General features: G+C 50.8%; 1 protein-coding gene across 4 annotated transcripts in view; it reads right to left on the reverse strand.

Moving 5' to 3' along the window:
• Window positions 1–3,811: 3,811 nt before the first annotated feature.
• The window catches only part of Ldlrad4 (low density lipoprotein receptor class A domain containing 4), a 373,268-nt gene continuing 361,182 nt past the window's right edge, over window positions 3,812–15,897 (reverse strand). For all 4 annotated transcript variants that reach the window (XM_048363762.1, XM_048363763.1, XM_048363765.1 and 1 more), the window contains 2 exons: window positions 5,817–5,870; window positions 3,812–4,419 (listed from right to left, as the gene is read on the reverse strand). In XM_048363762.1, the coding sequence (XP_048219719.1) occupies window positions 3,922–4,419; window positions 5,817–5,870 (552 nt within the window). In that variant the 3' untranslated portion in view covers window positions 3,812–3,921. The remainder of the gene's footprint in view (window positions 4,420–5,816; window positions 5,871–15,897) is intronic.

Consider the following 15,897-nt stretch of genomic DNA (forward strand, 5'->3'; position numbering starts at 1 on the left):
AACATGAGAGAAGACAAGCACCATTTTTTAGTGAGGCACAACAAAGGTGGGCATCGAGCATGAGAGGGGGCTGGGTTCCAACAGCTGCTGAAATCAGATCATCGCCTTAGCTGCTCAGGAACGCACTGGGGACCGCCGGGTGTCTTCGTGTGCAGTGCGGGTCCCCTCGGGCACTAACCTAGCCACGTTCCACAGAAACAAGCACGTACCCAAGGGCAAAGAGGAGGGACGGGATGTCACCTTACCGCAAGGCATTCCTACGCCCAGCAGCCACCTGGCACACCCAGCCTGGAAGGTGGCAGCAGCAAGTGACCCTCTAACCCTGGCACCAACACAAACCTTAGCTGGCAAGAGCCAGCGTGCTCTGGGCATTGGCTGTCTGTGTTCCTAAAGGATGGGCTGTGGGCTTGCCCTTGCTGGCATGCCGGAGCTGGCGAGCCACAAAGCTGCCAAGAGCTCTTGCTTGTGGCTTGGGGTGTGTGCAAGCAAGTTTCTTAATGGATGAGGGTGTGCAAAAAACCCAAAAAGTAATAGAAAGCAAGCATCCTCCCCCCTTTCCCTCTCCTACTCGACTGAAGCTTGAAAAGAAAAATGGTTTACAGATAGCACGGATATTGCCACTCTAGTAACAACTCAGTTGAGCCCCAGCACCAGACAGTGGGCCGGCGGAGCCCGCAGGACTGCACTGTGGGGTCCCATCGGAGAGCCCACAGCCCGGAGACACGGAACAGCTGGAAGGTGGCACCACTGGTTCTGAGAGAGAGGAAGGGGGACCTGAAGGAATCTTCAGATCAGACCAGCCTGCTTCGCCTTGAGCCTTTGCCATTCTTAGGAAGATTGAAGTAAAGGTCAGGACCACTTGGAGCTTAGGAGGTGGAGAACAAGAGAACCTGATGCTTGTTGAAATCAGGAGGCCTCACAGTTGGCTCCCCTTTCCTTGCTTGTGAGTTTGCGCTGGCAGCAGAGGTGGGGTCCCCTGGCAGGTGTCAGTTTTAACCACTCTTGCTAGCTGTGCCCCATGGCACTGGTGTGTCTGCAGCAGGGAAGCCACAGGTCACACAGTTGTTGACTAAGGAACACATCGCCTGGGCTGACAGGTGAGGCAAAGACCCTCTGGAGCACTGCGTTCTGCTTCAGTGCTTCCAGGAGACTGGGGTTTCTGAGAAGACATTGTAGGCCTCAAGACAACTACAGGCGGTACCCACCTGCCTTGGATTTCCCACTCCTGGGAGTCCCGGGACAAAGGACCAGAGTTGAGCAGTGGCCTGCCCACAGTGCTTTACAGAGTGCCACCCTGTGTTGGAGTGCTGTGGGAATGACGTGGAGTGCTAAGCCCCACCAAACGGCCTCCACCACCGCCTCTGCACTGACCCCTGAGAGACAACAGGTCCCACCATGTGCACTGTATCTGCACATTCAACACTGAGGCGGAGGAACTGGCCAGCCAACAGCTACAAGGAACTACCTACTGATTAAATTTACCTCCTCTCTGTGAGGAAGGGAAATTGATTATCAATCCACTTTATGACCTTGGCTTTTAAACTAACTCCTTACAAAGGCCCAGGGTCAAAGACTTTTCAATTTGCTAAGTCACTGATTAACTGGGAAGGCAATTCTCCAGGGCACCCGAATGAGGAGAACTCGTCTTTTGGAGGATAAAAGTCAGTTGAACTAAATAATTGTTTTGCCAATACTATTGGCATCTACAAAATGTTTATATACTTGCAAAGTTAGTGGCCTTAGTCTTTCTCCTAGCAGGTAAAAAAAGCAAGGACTGCGAAATCATTTTGAGCTGGAACATAGGAGTGGGTCACTTTGCTCTACCAAAACTGCACTCGAGATTAGCAATGGTGAAATCACACGCCCGTCTCGTCTGCACAGTGGAGAAGGTTCTTGCTCACTCATCTATCCCGAAGCCCGACCAGGGGCTTCACAGTGCTTGTCATCTCTGCTTTGGTGTCCGGAGCCTGGCCTTGCCCTCCAGGAGCCAGCACCTTTCAGGTGGTCTCCAAGGTGGTGAGAAACGTCATCTTTAACCCCAAGTCAGCCTCTGCTCTGAGAACTGGTTTCACCTGCCAAAGGTCTCTGTCACTGCAGAGAACTTGAAGCCAGCCCCAGAACTCACTAGGCCCTTGGGTTCCCTTCCTTCCAGCCAGGGTGGGAAGCAGGAGCTGACAACGGCTATCCATCTTTTCTCCATAGATAGTACTGTGTGAAATGGATGAGTCTGATGGAGACGCCCATCCTCAAAACAAACCAGCCTAACGCCCTGTCTATGGAGATAAGCAGAAATGCACAAAGCACAGACAGGACGCGGAGCTCTGAATGGTCTCTCTAGTCCTCAGATAAGCACACTGCCCTGGCAGGAACCATCGCTGACAACACAGCACCACGCAAAGCTAACAGTTCCTTTTGTTGTGTGCAGAGGTCAGGGAGGCCCAACTTCCAAAGAGCAGCCGGGCTCCAGCAGATAAGGCCTTCTGCGCATGGGTGTTGCTAAGCCATGGACTGCTGCTGCTACACAGCCAGCCCCACAGAGTTTCGTTTTTGTTTTTTAATTAGTAATATGTTCGAATGCTTGAAAATATCAGCAACAATAAAGCAAGACTTAGACTATTGAGTCGGCTTTCCAGCTGCATCTTAACTGTATGTTGTGCTTTGTGGGGTGATACTACAGTTGCCCCCCTGCCTCCATCCCTTAACTGTCCCTGTGTTCTTCACAAAGCACTCTGCTACCAGAAACTAAGTGAAACACAACGGCGCATTGTCATGGTTGTACATGAGCAGCTCTTTGTTAATCTAGGAACATCCTAAGCATAAGAAACTCTGCAAGCATTGCTTGCTCACCTAGAGGGGAAAGCAGCTAAATGGGGTGACCACAGCTGCCAAGGAAAGGGGAGAAGCAACAAGGTACACTGAGCACATCAATCAGCAGAACCCAACCACCTTGCCTTTCAGAAACTATCAGAAAATAAGGTATGTATCTGAGTGCATTTCATGCTACAGTGAAAAAGTCTACTGCAGAAACAACATGGCTTGGGGAAGGGGATTGGGCGGCCCTGTGCGGTGGTGGTGGACACATCAGCAGACGGGACAGGTTCCTCGTTAAATGTGCAGCCTCGATGAGCAGAGGAAGTCCAGTCAGTGGAAGGCTGGCGCGCGCTTCCTGTCTTCCACCCAAGCCTCCTATTGCTGTGCAGCCAGCTGTGTGCGGGATTCCCACAGCAAGGATCACATTTTTAACCCATGGACACTGGTAGTACAGACTACATCCCCAGACACCGTTTCTGATTGAGGTTCCTTGGGCCTGATAACCATCTACAGGTGACAAGACAACACAGAACTCCACACCGAGCAGTTCCTCACAGCTAAACATTCATCAGGGAGTGCAACTGGAAAACATACCATCACAACACAAATGAGCGCCTCACACTCATCTAGCGTCTTCACTTGATACCTTGGCACACGAGACAGGAACTTTGACTCATATTTTTAAAATAAGAGTTCTACACCCAGGAGGGAAAAGCACGCTGGCTGGTTCTTCTCCCCCGCAATCCTATAGGATAATGCTTCCTTCTTTATCCAGTTATAAAACAGACTGCTCTGGCTTCGTCTGTCTACACAGTCTCCCTTCGGAATTAAATAAATGAAATACCTCAGCGGGCCACAGCTCACATCTTGGAAGCATCCCCGCGCGGTCCTGCACGAGGCCCGGTAACCGGCGCTCCCGGCCGGGCTGCAAGGGAGGAAGCGGGCGTCGTTTCTGTCTCGCGTGCATGCAATTCCCCTGAAAGGATTCAGAAACAAACACCACGTTTGCACGTTTGGCTTTACTCAGTTGTACCACGTGAGACTGGACAACACGGGCCCCCCGGGCGGGGCTGCGCAGCGGCCTCGTCCTGCCTCGGTTTCCCTCCTGGGTCAGACCAGGCTTCCGCCGGGCTTCCCGTCCTTGCCCTTGGTGGGCGCGCTGGCGCCCGCGGGGCCGCGGCCGTGCTGGTGCTGGAAGAAGGCGGCGCCGGGGTAGCGGCCCATGGCCTCGCTGTAGGGCGGCGGCGGCCCCTCCATCCTGCCGCTGCTGCTGCCCGTGGCCGCGCTGATGCCCGAGTGGCTGCTGGGCGGGCAGGGCCCCGCGCTGCACGCGGCCGGGTCGAGCCAGTCACTGTCGAAGATGGTCCGGTTGGGCGGGGCCCGCACGGACTCGCGGTTGAGCTCCAGCTGCTGCTCGGGGTCGCGCAGCTGCAGGGTGCAGGGACCCTGGTAGGGCGGCGGCTCCTCGCCATCCGACAGCGAGATGGTGGGCGGCAGGTCGATCTCGTGCTGCACGTAGGGGTAGGTGGGCTGGAAGCGGCTGAACCGGTCCCTCTGCATGAACGCGGGCGCGGCGAACCGGTCCCTGGCCCGCGGGGCGTACATGATCTGCAGAGGGGCAGAGGGGAGGCTGAGGACGCGCGCAGCCGTGCCCGCCAGGGCCAAGACCGGGGGCCAGCCGAGCCCGCCAAGACCTGGGGTGCAGCCGTGTCCGCCAGGGCCAGGATGCGGGGCCCAGCCATGCCCACCAAGACCCGGGACCCAGCCGCATATGCCCACCGGGACATGGGGTGCAGCCGTGTCCGCCAGGGCCAAGGCCCGGGGAGCAGCCATGCCCGCCAGCATACGGGGTTACCATGCACATCAGGATGCGGGGCCCAGCCATGCCCATCAGGGTGCAGGCCCAGCCATGCCCATCAGGGTGCAGGCCCAGCCATGCCCATCAGGGTGCAGGCCCAGCCATGCCCATCAGGGTGCAGGGGCAGGAAATCTGCTTGCCCGTGCCAGCCGGCTCGTCAGCTCCCACGCCATTTCCCACACGGAACAGAAAAGGCTTCCAGAACATCAACTTGGTTCCCTCGCCCCTGACCGCCGCGCCGCACAGTGGATCCTGTCCCCTGGGCCGTGGGGAATCGTGGTGGGCGCAAGTTTGGGTTAGTGGGGTGGTTCATCCTCCCAAGGCTCCCTGGGGTGCTAGCAGAGATTCTGAGAGGCAGCACCGAGCCGGAGGCTTGGGGGTGCGGGGGACCCATGCACCACGCACTGACAGGCCCCGTTTTCATGCAGGCTCTGCAACCTGGGATGGGCAGAGGGGGCAGGGCTGCGAGTCTGCATGCATTTAAGAAAAGCAACATCGCATGATGGTCTCCAGACTCTTTCAGTTATTTGGAGCATAGATAAAACTTTCCTATCGTTAGTGACGTGAACATGTGCTGTATTCCGAAGTCAATACAATTCTAAACTTTCATCCTCAGATGAATCTAGGTGGTATGCTTCCTACAAAAATCCTCCTAATTCCGCTCTCCGAGTTCTCTCTCCTGGGAGAGAGATGTCACAGGCGTGTGTGTGCCTATGTGTACTTGCCCATTAACACACACACACACACACACACACACACACACTGACTTCTCTCACACCCTATTTTTAACTTAAAGGCAAAAGCCTGGAGATATAGGCACAGACCACGCTCTTAGCTCTGTGTACACTGTGCCCACCCTCACCGCGCCCAACTGTTAGTGAAGGTTAGCGACTGTCAGCCTCCACTCTGTAAGAACCTTCAGGCCTGGTGAATAATCCCTAAAAGATTGGAGCCAAAGTTCCAGGCATGCCTTCACTGGAGAGTTTATCCCTAACCTGGCCATGGCTACGGCTTCTCAATGCCTTCACCTGAACCCCAAACCTTTATCCCCTAACCTGGCCATGGCTGCGGCCTCTCAGTGCCTCCACCGGACCATGTCTCCCTAACCCAGCCGTGGCTGCCGCTTCCCTCCCGGGCCCTGCCTTACCTCTGAGGCCCCCGGCCTCGGCGCGGAACTGTCAGAAGGCCACAGGCACCCTTCCTGGAGGCAGGGAGGGGAGAGAAGGGAGGAACAAGAAACAGGAGAAATCATTAATTCCATAAAACAGTAGCACCCAAAAACTTGAACCTTGACTTTCTGAAACAATGATCTCCATGCTCTTTTAACAGTGACTGACATGTCTAAAAAAGCTTTGCCTGCTCATATCTAAATGGAGGTTTATGACCCACAGATAGCATTGTGAAGCTAGGTTCCAGATCGTTCGGCAGGGATGAGATGATGCTTCCATACGCTCCTGGCACTGTCGTGGCCGCTGTCGTGGTGAGGGGAGGCAGAGGCATCGCGGGAAGTTGGATCACCAGGTTACACCAGGCGGCACACCCAGACCGCCCCAAGACCAGCCCTGAGACCGGCCCTGGCCTTCAGGGAAGCCCCAATGCCCTTGGCGACTCCAGTACCCTTGTTGCTTTGGTCCGAATGTTCACATGTGTAACCTGATGTCTAATTGTTTGGTATCTTTTATCAAAAACCTTTGACCTGGGCTGGGGATATGGCCTAGTGGCAAGAGTGCTTGCCTAGCATGAATGAAGCCCTGGGTTCAATTCCCCAGCACCACACATACAGAAAACAGCCAGAAGTGGCACTGTGGCTCAAGTGGCAGAGTGCTAGCCTTGAGCAAAAAGAAGCCAGGGACAGTGCTCAGGCCCTGAGTCCAAGGCCCAGGACTGGCCACAAAAACCAAACCTTTGACTTGACGGAAGAGGTGACAAGTAAACAACAGGCGCTAAGTGACTTCTAATACCACTAACTTGTTTACAAAGCATTTCAACATGCTATCCCTTTTAAGCCCAAATTATTACCTGTCTTTAAGAGGCTACTCAGCTATTTTAGCTATAGTTGTTACTGTAACAAAGACAGTAAGCTGGGGGGTGGGTGTGGGCAAAGCTTGTATTTTTGCATTTCCAGGAATATGTATATTCGACCTTTAAGGACCCCTGAGCCATCAGAGGCCACAAAGTGTCCCTAAGTATAGACATCTCCAGTAAACCACCCAGCTCATCAGACCTGAGGCCACCCTGTTCTTTTCTGTAGCCAGCATTCTAATATAAACACACCACTTCGCCGCTAAACAGGGTGTTTGTCCAATACAGCAACCCGTTTCTAGGATACTTGCAGGACATCATGGAATCTGCTGCAAAAATATAAATGGACCGAGCTGTGTTGAGAGGAAGTGTGGGCTTGAGGGTCTGAAGATAAAGTTATGTAATGAACCATTTCGGCTCAGGCATGGTGACAGGTGAAGGACCAAAGCTGAACCAGAAGGTTTAGCCAAGTGGTGGCTGCGGCTCCTGGACTCGCTCCGCCCTCCAGCCCCTCAGACACTCACGATGGCTGCTGAGCAGCTGGACGCAGCTCCACACGGTCCCGCATGAGGACGGCCAGGCTTGTGCGGCTCCCTCGTTACTGTTCCCACTCCTCCCCAACGTCTCCAGAGCCCCCTGAGTCTGGCTGGACCCCAGAAAGAAGGGTTTGCATTGTCTGAAAAGGGCAAACGTCAGAGCAGTGCCCAGTCCCTCAGATGCCTGGATGAGCCCCATCCCCACCCACAGCCCTGCTCTGCCGGCTCAGGTTCCGGGGCCATGGCTGCCTGCTGCCCCATCTCCTGGCTCTGCGTCCTAGCGCCACCGCCCCCCAAGCCCCCCGTGCACCTGGTCCGCTCGCCCTCTGCACCCCCTCAGCACCAACAACTTCCGGGCCAGGGCCCTGGCTGCCGCACCCTGCCAGCTCCCTTGGCCTCTCCCTGGCCTCTGAGCCAGGGGCACCTGGTCCCCGCCCGCCGCCGCCTGCCGCTCACAAGTCAGATCATCCAGCCCAGGGCCGCCCGGACCTGTAGAGCTCCCCGGAGGCCGAGCTGCCTTCCTCTAGGAAGATGGTGTGCCCGGACAACAGCTGTCGAGGATGCCATCTTAGCGCGTTCACCAGACCTGCTCCGACCTTATGTGTGTGCTCACACACAGACAACAGCGCACGCCTCCCTTTGCCCGGTGACCCCCACGACAGCCCTGGCAGGAAGAGGGGCTGCAGAGGGGCCTGGGCCGCGTCCCTGGCTGGGAGCGGGCTGCGCTTGGGTGGCTCCAGACCTCACACTGGGTGCTGGATACATGGTAATCCAGGGCGACTTTGAAGCTGAGCTGCTCAGTGAGCTTTGTGGGGCCCTTGCTCCGTGGTGGGAGTGCCCGGGTGCAACGCCCTGGTGCAGGCCCGACAGCCGAGTCTCACGTGGTCACAGGCCCAGGCGCTGGGAAGGGAGAGCATTTTCCCTGGCCCATTAGCATCTGTTCTCATCATGTCCCACAGTCCCGAAAGGGGTACAGGGGTGTGCTCAGCAGACTCTCCTCCTCAGGGCACTGCCATGACCAGGCTGAGCCCTGGCCCTTTCCCTGGAGCGGGCACAGCTATGTCCTCCGCGGTGGCAAGGCCCCCTCTGCTCCTGCTACACCAGGGCAGGCCCCGCGGCGTGCGATGCATTCTGCTAGCGTGAGTGAGAGTGTGCACCCAGCACACCAAGCCTGGCACAAGTGGAGGGGGCATCATGAGGGAAGAGGGGGCATCACGAGGGAAGAGGGGGCGTCATGAAGGAAGAAGGGATGTCACGAGGAAAGAGGGGTTCAGGCCACGCCTGCTCTGGGCTCACTGCACATTTGCTCACAGATGGAGCTCATAATTCACTCACCTTCCCTCAGCTCTTATGTTTGCAGGAATAATACAACAGCAACATTAAAACCCCCAGTGGCAAAAGTATCCCCAGAATCCTGTCACTCTCATGCCTGAGCAGTGTCTGTTGGGGTGAGTGTTCTGTTAGTCTACTTTCCTCTTCCCAGCACAGGTTGTGACTGGGCTGCCCAGGCTGGACAGGAAGTCAGGATCTTCTGCCTCAGTTGCCCTGGCATTGCGACAAGTGGTCCGCCCGACTGCATGGGCAAGAACAGCGTTCTCCAACTCCTCCAGGGCTTGCTGACCAGGGCTGCACAGTTGTAATTACAATTAGCTTCTAATTTGTCTTCTCATCCTTCTATTTTGAGCCTACATGCTTCCCTCAAGCACTACCATTTATTTACTGGCAAATAAAAGTTAATCGCCATCATTACTATGTCAGGAACTTTGATTAATCATTTATTCCCTGGATGGAGGTGGGATTTGGGGCTCATGAGGGTGGGGGTCTTCCTAGAAAAGCGGCCAGAGAGCTAGCACGTTCTCATTCCATGTTGGAACATTCTCGAGAGGCCAACCAGGCACAGGCCTGAATGGAGCTCTGACTTCCAGCCTACAGAACTGTGAAACGTCTTGCTTATGTCAATCAGGCGACAGCAGTAGCCTGATACAGCAATCTAGCTCAAAGAGGATTTTATCATTTTAGTTCTCATATCTACCGTATACTTACATGGTGGTTTTCCTTTCCATTTTGAGATAAGGGTCAGTGCCATTCTTTCATCTGGATAGCTAGGTTCGTCACCCATATTTTTGTCTTTCCTCTTGACTGTCCTTTCCTGGTAGTGTGGTCTTGGTACCCTCACTGAAAACCCTTGTTTGTACCTGTGAGGGATTATTTCTGAGCTATCCGTTCTATTCCATTGATCTGTGTGCTTTCTTTCATGCCCATACCTACTGTTTTGAGTACTATTACCTTTGTAATAAATCTTAAAATCAGGAATTACTCCTTTTTGAAATTATTTATGCTATTTGGGGGTCCCTAAAGATAATTTATGAATTTTAGGATGAATTATCTTATTTCTGCAAAACAGTATTATAGTTGTAGATGTCTGTGGTAGTAGTGACTGACAATATTAACAATATTAAGATGTTGATATTAAGATCCCATCAATGAACATGAAATGTCCTTCCATTTCTTTGTGTCTTCTTTCATTTCTCAGTAACATTTTATAGTTTTCAGTGCCCAACTCTTTAACTTCCTCCATCAATTTCATTTCAAAGCATTTTGTTCTTTTTGAAGCTATTATAAATGGAAGTAGTTCTTAATTTCTTTATAAAAACATTGTTAATGTAAATATATACAATGATTTTTGCATACTGATTTTGTATCCTGCTATTTTACTGAACTCATTTACTAGCTCTAACAGGGTTCTGTTTTAGTGGAATCTTCAGAATTTTCAACATATAGCTCATGTCATTTGCTAACAGATAAAACTTTATTTCATTCTTTTCAACTGGAACGCATTTTGTTTCTCTTGCCTAATTGCTCTGGTTAGAACTTGTAATAAATACTATGTTAAATACAAGTGGCAAAAATCAGGCATCCTTGGCTTGTCAACTTCTATAAAAAGCTTTTAGAACTTTACTACTATTATAGAGCTGTGTGCTTTCACAAAGAAACCTCCTAGCTTCCTCCCCTGTTTCTTGTTTTTTTGTTGAGTGTTTCTGTCGTGAAAAGATGATGAAGGTGGCCAAATGCTTTCTTTCTACCAACTAAAATGGTCTTATAAGTACTTTCCCTCTTTCATTCTGTTAATGTGGTGAATGACATTGCTTGATTTTCCTATGCTGAACTCTCCTTGCATAAATCCTTGCATATTCTTGCATAAATTCCATGTGGTCATAGTATATAATTCTTTTGCTGAATTCAGTTTGCTACAAGTTAATTGCCATCATTTTGTTAATTGCCAGTATTTTGTTGAGTTTGTTTACTTCATAAGGATACTGGTTGTGGTTTTCTTTTTCTCCCCCCTCCCCCCCTTTTTTTTTTTCTAAAAGGCCAGCTTTGGTAGAGGGAATGTTGCCTTATAGAATAGTTAGGAAGTGCTCCTCCATCCTCATTTTTTTTTCAGAGATAATCAGATGGATTTGTGTTGGCTCTTTAAATATTTGATAGGATTTTCTCTGAAGCCATCAAGTCTATGGTTTTCTTTGTTGGAGACATTTTTTTTCCTCTCTTGATGTTACCAGGGCTTGAATCTGGGTCTCATGCTGTTACTTGCCTTGCTTTCTCATAGGTGTCTCATCACTTAAACCGCACATTCAGTCCAGCTTTCTGTTGGTTATTTTGGAGATGAAGTCTTGCAGACTTTTCTGCCCAGCCTGGCTTCAAACCACAATCCTCCAGATCTTGGCCTTCTGAGGAGATAGGATTCCAGGTGTGAGGCACGCAGGCCTGGCTTTGTTAGGAGACTTTTGATCATTTGTTCAATCTACTTGCTAGTTATCAATCTATCTAGACTTCTTCTTTCTTCATGAATCAGTTTTAGTAGAATGTTTTTAAGAATGTCTGTTCTAATTTGCTGGTGTAAGCCAGCAAATGATTCATAGTCTTCTTTTATAATTCTTTTCGTTTTTGTATCTCTTGGATAATTTTTCACACAACCAATAGAAAAAGCCTTGTATTAAAAGAGATTAGGCGACAACTCTAACTAAGTGGGGATTTCACTGTAGCTATGGCCTGGAGCCTGCTGTTGTGCGTCTATGTGTCCTGTGTGCCTGCACAGGGGCCCTCAGCTCGTGCCCTCGGCTTCCTTAGACCCATGCTTTCTGCTAAACTTTCTACCATATACCAAAGGTCACAGGAATTCTCAGATTCAGAGATTGGAACCTAGGAAAACACTTACTACAGTGTTTTTCAAACTGTTTTTCAGCTTCTTAGCTGCAAAATCAATTTGGGTGGGCTACAGCCAGCTTCCCAGACTACAAAGAAGAGAAATGACTGAAGCATATTGTCTGGAAGTTCGTCTTGTGGAATTTATGCTTTTGTTGTATATAAGAGGACTACACACTGTGGTCTAAATGGGTTTCTTACTGTTCTACATAATCACAGTTTGAAGGCCTTTGATCTAAGCCAGTTATTCTCATTTTAGACAGGAAGAAACTGAAGCCCAAACAAGGCATGCTCTTTGCTATAGGCCCGTGTGGTAAAACAAGGCCATTGCTGGCTATTCCAAGTTCTCTTAAGAGCTCCTCCCAGTGAATGGCCTCAAATAGTTGCAAATTAGTTTTTCCTCCTTGTTTGATGGTGAGAATTTCAACTATTCATCTTTAGATATTTAGCAACACCTTGCCCTTCTGATAAAATCAATTATCTCCCCTTTCTTCTCTCTTTTCCTCACTTCTGCTTTTCCCTCATCCAAACATGCTTATTACTATTACTATCCTTCTACTCTAGATGGCACTAAGAGCTTGGATGTAAAGCCAATCCCTCTACAAGGCTACTTCTACTCAGCAGCATTTCCTCCTTTATTCTTCCTTGGGAATCCACCCAACACTTCCTTTCTCACTCCTCTCAATCTAGGGCATGTCCCTTCAGAGGAAAGACAAGTCATCCAAGAAGGCCTAGTGGGAAGGAACAAAAGAGAATCTTGTCTATTTCTAGAACAATACAACGGATTAGAGAAGCAAAGAAGCTGCCCAGTGACTCTCCTAGGGTTGTTGTTTTATTTTGGGGGGGGGGGGGGAGGAGGGGGCGCTGAGCCATTAGGCTTCATGAAAAGCTAGGAATGAGAAAGCAGGGCATCATGGAATGTGAACAGAAATATCAGCCTAGGCAGACATGATCCTGCCCCTAGCCCAATCACCTCATCAGCCTAGGCAGATGTGATCCTGCCCCTAGCCCAATCACCTCAGTGAACGGAATGAATTAGCAGAAGCTGAGGTACAGAAGTGAGAGCCTCACCCAAGGTCACAGGGCTGGAAGGGGCTCACCCTGCATCAGAAGTGAGACCCAGGGAGGACCACACAGAATTCTAGATTTTTTTTTTGTAGTCTTTTTTGTTTGTTTGTTTGTTTTGCCAGTCCTGGACCTTGGACTCAGGGCCTGAGCACTGTCCCTGGCTTCTTCCCGCTCAAAGCTAGCACTCTGCCACTTGAGCTACAGTGCCACTTCTGGCCTTTTCTATATATGTGGTGCTGGGGAATCGAACCCAGGGCTTCATGTATATGAGGAAAGCACTCTTGCCTCTAGGCCATATCCCCAGCCCACCAATAGAATTTTAATGCCTTATCTTTTTTATGGAGGGAGGGGTCTGAGACCAGTACTTGAACTCAGTACTTGAACCTAAGATAACTGACACTTTCATTCATTGGCTGGTGCGCTACCAAATGAGCCATATCTCCAACATCTATTAATGCCTAATATATTTTAAAGTTTACTATATATCTGCTTGTATTTCTCATAAACCTTAAGATTTCTATTTTCACATCTTACCAATATAAACCATTCTCCAGTGCATTGTCCTGGTTTCTGCACGTGCTCAGAACATCACTCAAATTTCCTTCACTGTCCATTTATACATTTATGAAAACAAGATTTTTTTCTTTTTTGAGACAGGGTCATGCTATGTAACACAGGCTGAACTGGAACTCACTTTGTAGCTCAGGCTGATCTTAAACTTGAATTTTCCTGCCTTGCCTCATGAGTGCTAGAATTACAGGCATATGTCACCATGCAACAGAAGATGTGTTTTCTACAGCACTGGGGGTCAGCGCTACAGCCCTGTGCACACCAGGGAAGCGTGCTTGCCAATGAGCTCCACTCTCAGGCCTAGCATCTTTTCCATTTGGGAAATGAACACATTCATTGTTCAATTCAAAGCCCAGGGCTCCTCGTCTATGCCTTGTCACAGAGGCAGCATCAGTTTGATATGGTCCTTTCTGACCTTTCTACAACATCAGCTTTCTGACTGAGTCTTACCTGGCTTGTACCAACACGGTATCATTTAGCTTTCATAATTCACATGGCTCATGAAACTTTTAACTCTTCCAACTTTATCCTCAGGAAGAAGAAAGACTTGCCATCATGGAGAAATCAAAATCAAATAGAAAAAAAAATGATTTCCCTGCTGGGTGCTGGTGGCTCCTGCCACCTCCTAGCTACTCAGGAGGTTGAGTCTGAGAACCAAAGTTCAGAGCCAACCCGAGCAGACAAATCCATGAAAGTTCTTATCTCCAACCCATCAGCCAAAAGCGGGAAGTGGAGGCAGGGATCAACTGGTAGTACAACAGCCTCGAGGAGAAAAAGCCAAGTGAGATCACAAGGCCCTGAGTTCAAGCTCCAGTACCAAAAATGTTTTCCTTAGCATAAAACAAAAAGTTGTAATCGTCCTGAGCAAATGGTAGGCTAGGAGGACTAAGCTGCTTACAGTGTTCTAAAGACAAACTTATCTATTAGAAAGTGTGTCTACTTTTCTTCAGATGGAAGTCTGCTGCTGGGTGAGGGCTCACTGTGCTTACTGAAGGACTGACCCCCACCTTACCGCCCCAGGCGCATGCACACACCAGACAAAGCCTCAGGAACACGCTGACCTGCTTTGGTGTGCAGGCAGGGCAATTCACCTAAGCCCAGCTGTAAACAGTCCATCGTGGGGCCCAAGGAAAAGCCACCAACTTCCTAGACCTAGTGGCACTTTCAATAACCTCTGCCTCAGGGGCAGGGAATATGGCCTAGTGGCAAGAGTGCTTGGCTTGTATACATGAAGCCCTGGGTTCGAGTCCCCAGCACCACATATATACAAAAAGGCCAGAAGTGTCGCTGTGGCTCAAGTGGCAGAGTCCTAGCCTTGAGCAAAAAGAAGCCAGGGACAGTGCTCAGGCCCAGAGTCCAAGCCCAGGACTGCCCCCCCCCCCAAAAAAAAGAGCAAGATTGGAGTTAAGTTTCAGTAACCTGCCTCTTTGCTCAGACCCCATATAAGCCTGGTCCCAAATTCACCCCCTTACACAACCTCCAAACCCGCGGGAAGGTCTGTGCCCTTCGCTGTTCCTCAATAACAGTCCTCGCCTTTTTTTTTTTTTTTTTTTTCTGTACTGAGCGACATCCACGTCAAATAGAAGCGGTCTTCTTACCACGCAGCACCTTCCGTCCCGCAGCGCTGCCCGCGGCTCTTAACAGGGCTATGGCAGCTGCGCCTCCGGAGGTCCTTCCGTCTGCTTTTTATTTTTCGTTTCGACGGGTATTATTTCATGTGATCAGAGGCGCAAAGGCATCGCACCCTTGTGTTCCTCTCCTACAAATAGCCTCTTTGCGTCTCGTTGTGTGTGAATGCCTACCATTTAGCGTGTCCCGGGATATTGTAGATATAGTTTCTATAAACGAGAGAAAACATGCGCGGTTTGTTTCTCTGAGCTTGGTCCCAGTTCCATCCATGTCCCCGCAGATGACATCATATCACTCTGTCTAATGGCGGTGTAAAATTCCACTGGGTGCAGGTACCACATTGTTGGGGTCCCCTCATCTATTGTGGGGCACGTGGGCTGTTTCCATAACGTGGCTCTTGTGAATAGTGTAGCCACGAACATGGATGCCCAATGCACTCCTTGCTTTGTGACCTTGCTGAAAATAGTTTGCTTTCATCATTTTGAGAATGTTTTTCTAAGCACTGTCTAGAGCAGATAGAAATGGGAAAAGGAAGATGGGCTTTCATCACAGCAGGAAGGTGGGTGGCGACCTCCACTCCCTGCCCCCACAGCTGTGGGGCCTCCCTCAGAGCTGCTGCTTGAGGACGGCCATGGGGGGGGGGTCACACACACGGTGTGCCCGGGAGGTCACTCTACAGGCGAGCTCTGAGCCCCGGCACGTCTCAGAGGATCCTGGTGGCAGGACTGAGTTGAAGATGGCCAACCTTCCATCTCAGCTGCAGATTGCAGCCACAGGCCCAGGGCCTGACCTGGCAGGGGGGGGTGACAGACAGCAGGGGCTCCCAGCTGCCCTGCCAGGCCAGGGGCAACGACTGCACTATGCAAGCAGCGACGGTCTGCATTTCCACATGACATTCTCGGTCATCTTGCTGGAAACCAGAGGCTCTCTCGTTCTATTGTGAGTGCCGAAGCACCACCACTGTGCGAAACAGTACGTGGCAACGCCATGCCCCTCACACCAGGAGTCCACGTGCAGAGGTGAGGCCACGTCTAGAGGCGGCTTCACCACCCCCAGCCCGGGAGCGGGGCCAGGGTGAAGTCCAGAGGGCTCTGCTTTTTTTTCTGTGTAGTACTGAGAACAGAATTCGGCCTGGAACGTGCTAATAAGCAAGTGCTCTGTCACTGTGCTACATATACCCCTCAGCCCCGGAAGTTC

This window comes from Perognathus longimembris, chromosome 15 (genome assembly GCF_023159225.1).
Source record: "Perognathus longimembris pacificus isolate PPM17 chromosome 15, ASM2315922v1, whole genome shotgun sequence".
Classification (NCBI taxonomy): domain Eukaryota; kingdom Metazoa; phylum Chordata; class Mammalia; order Rodentia; family Heteromyidae; genus Perognathus; species Perognathus longimembris.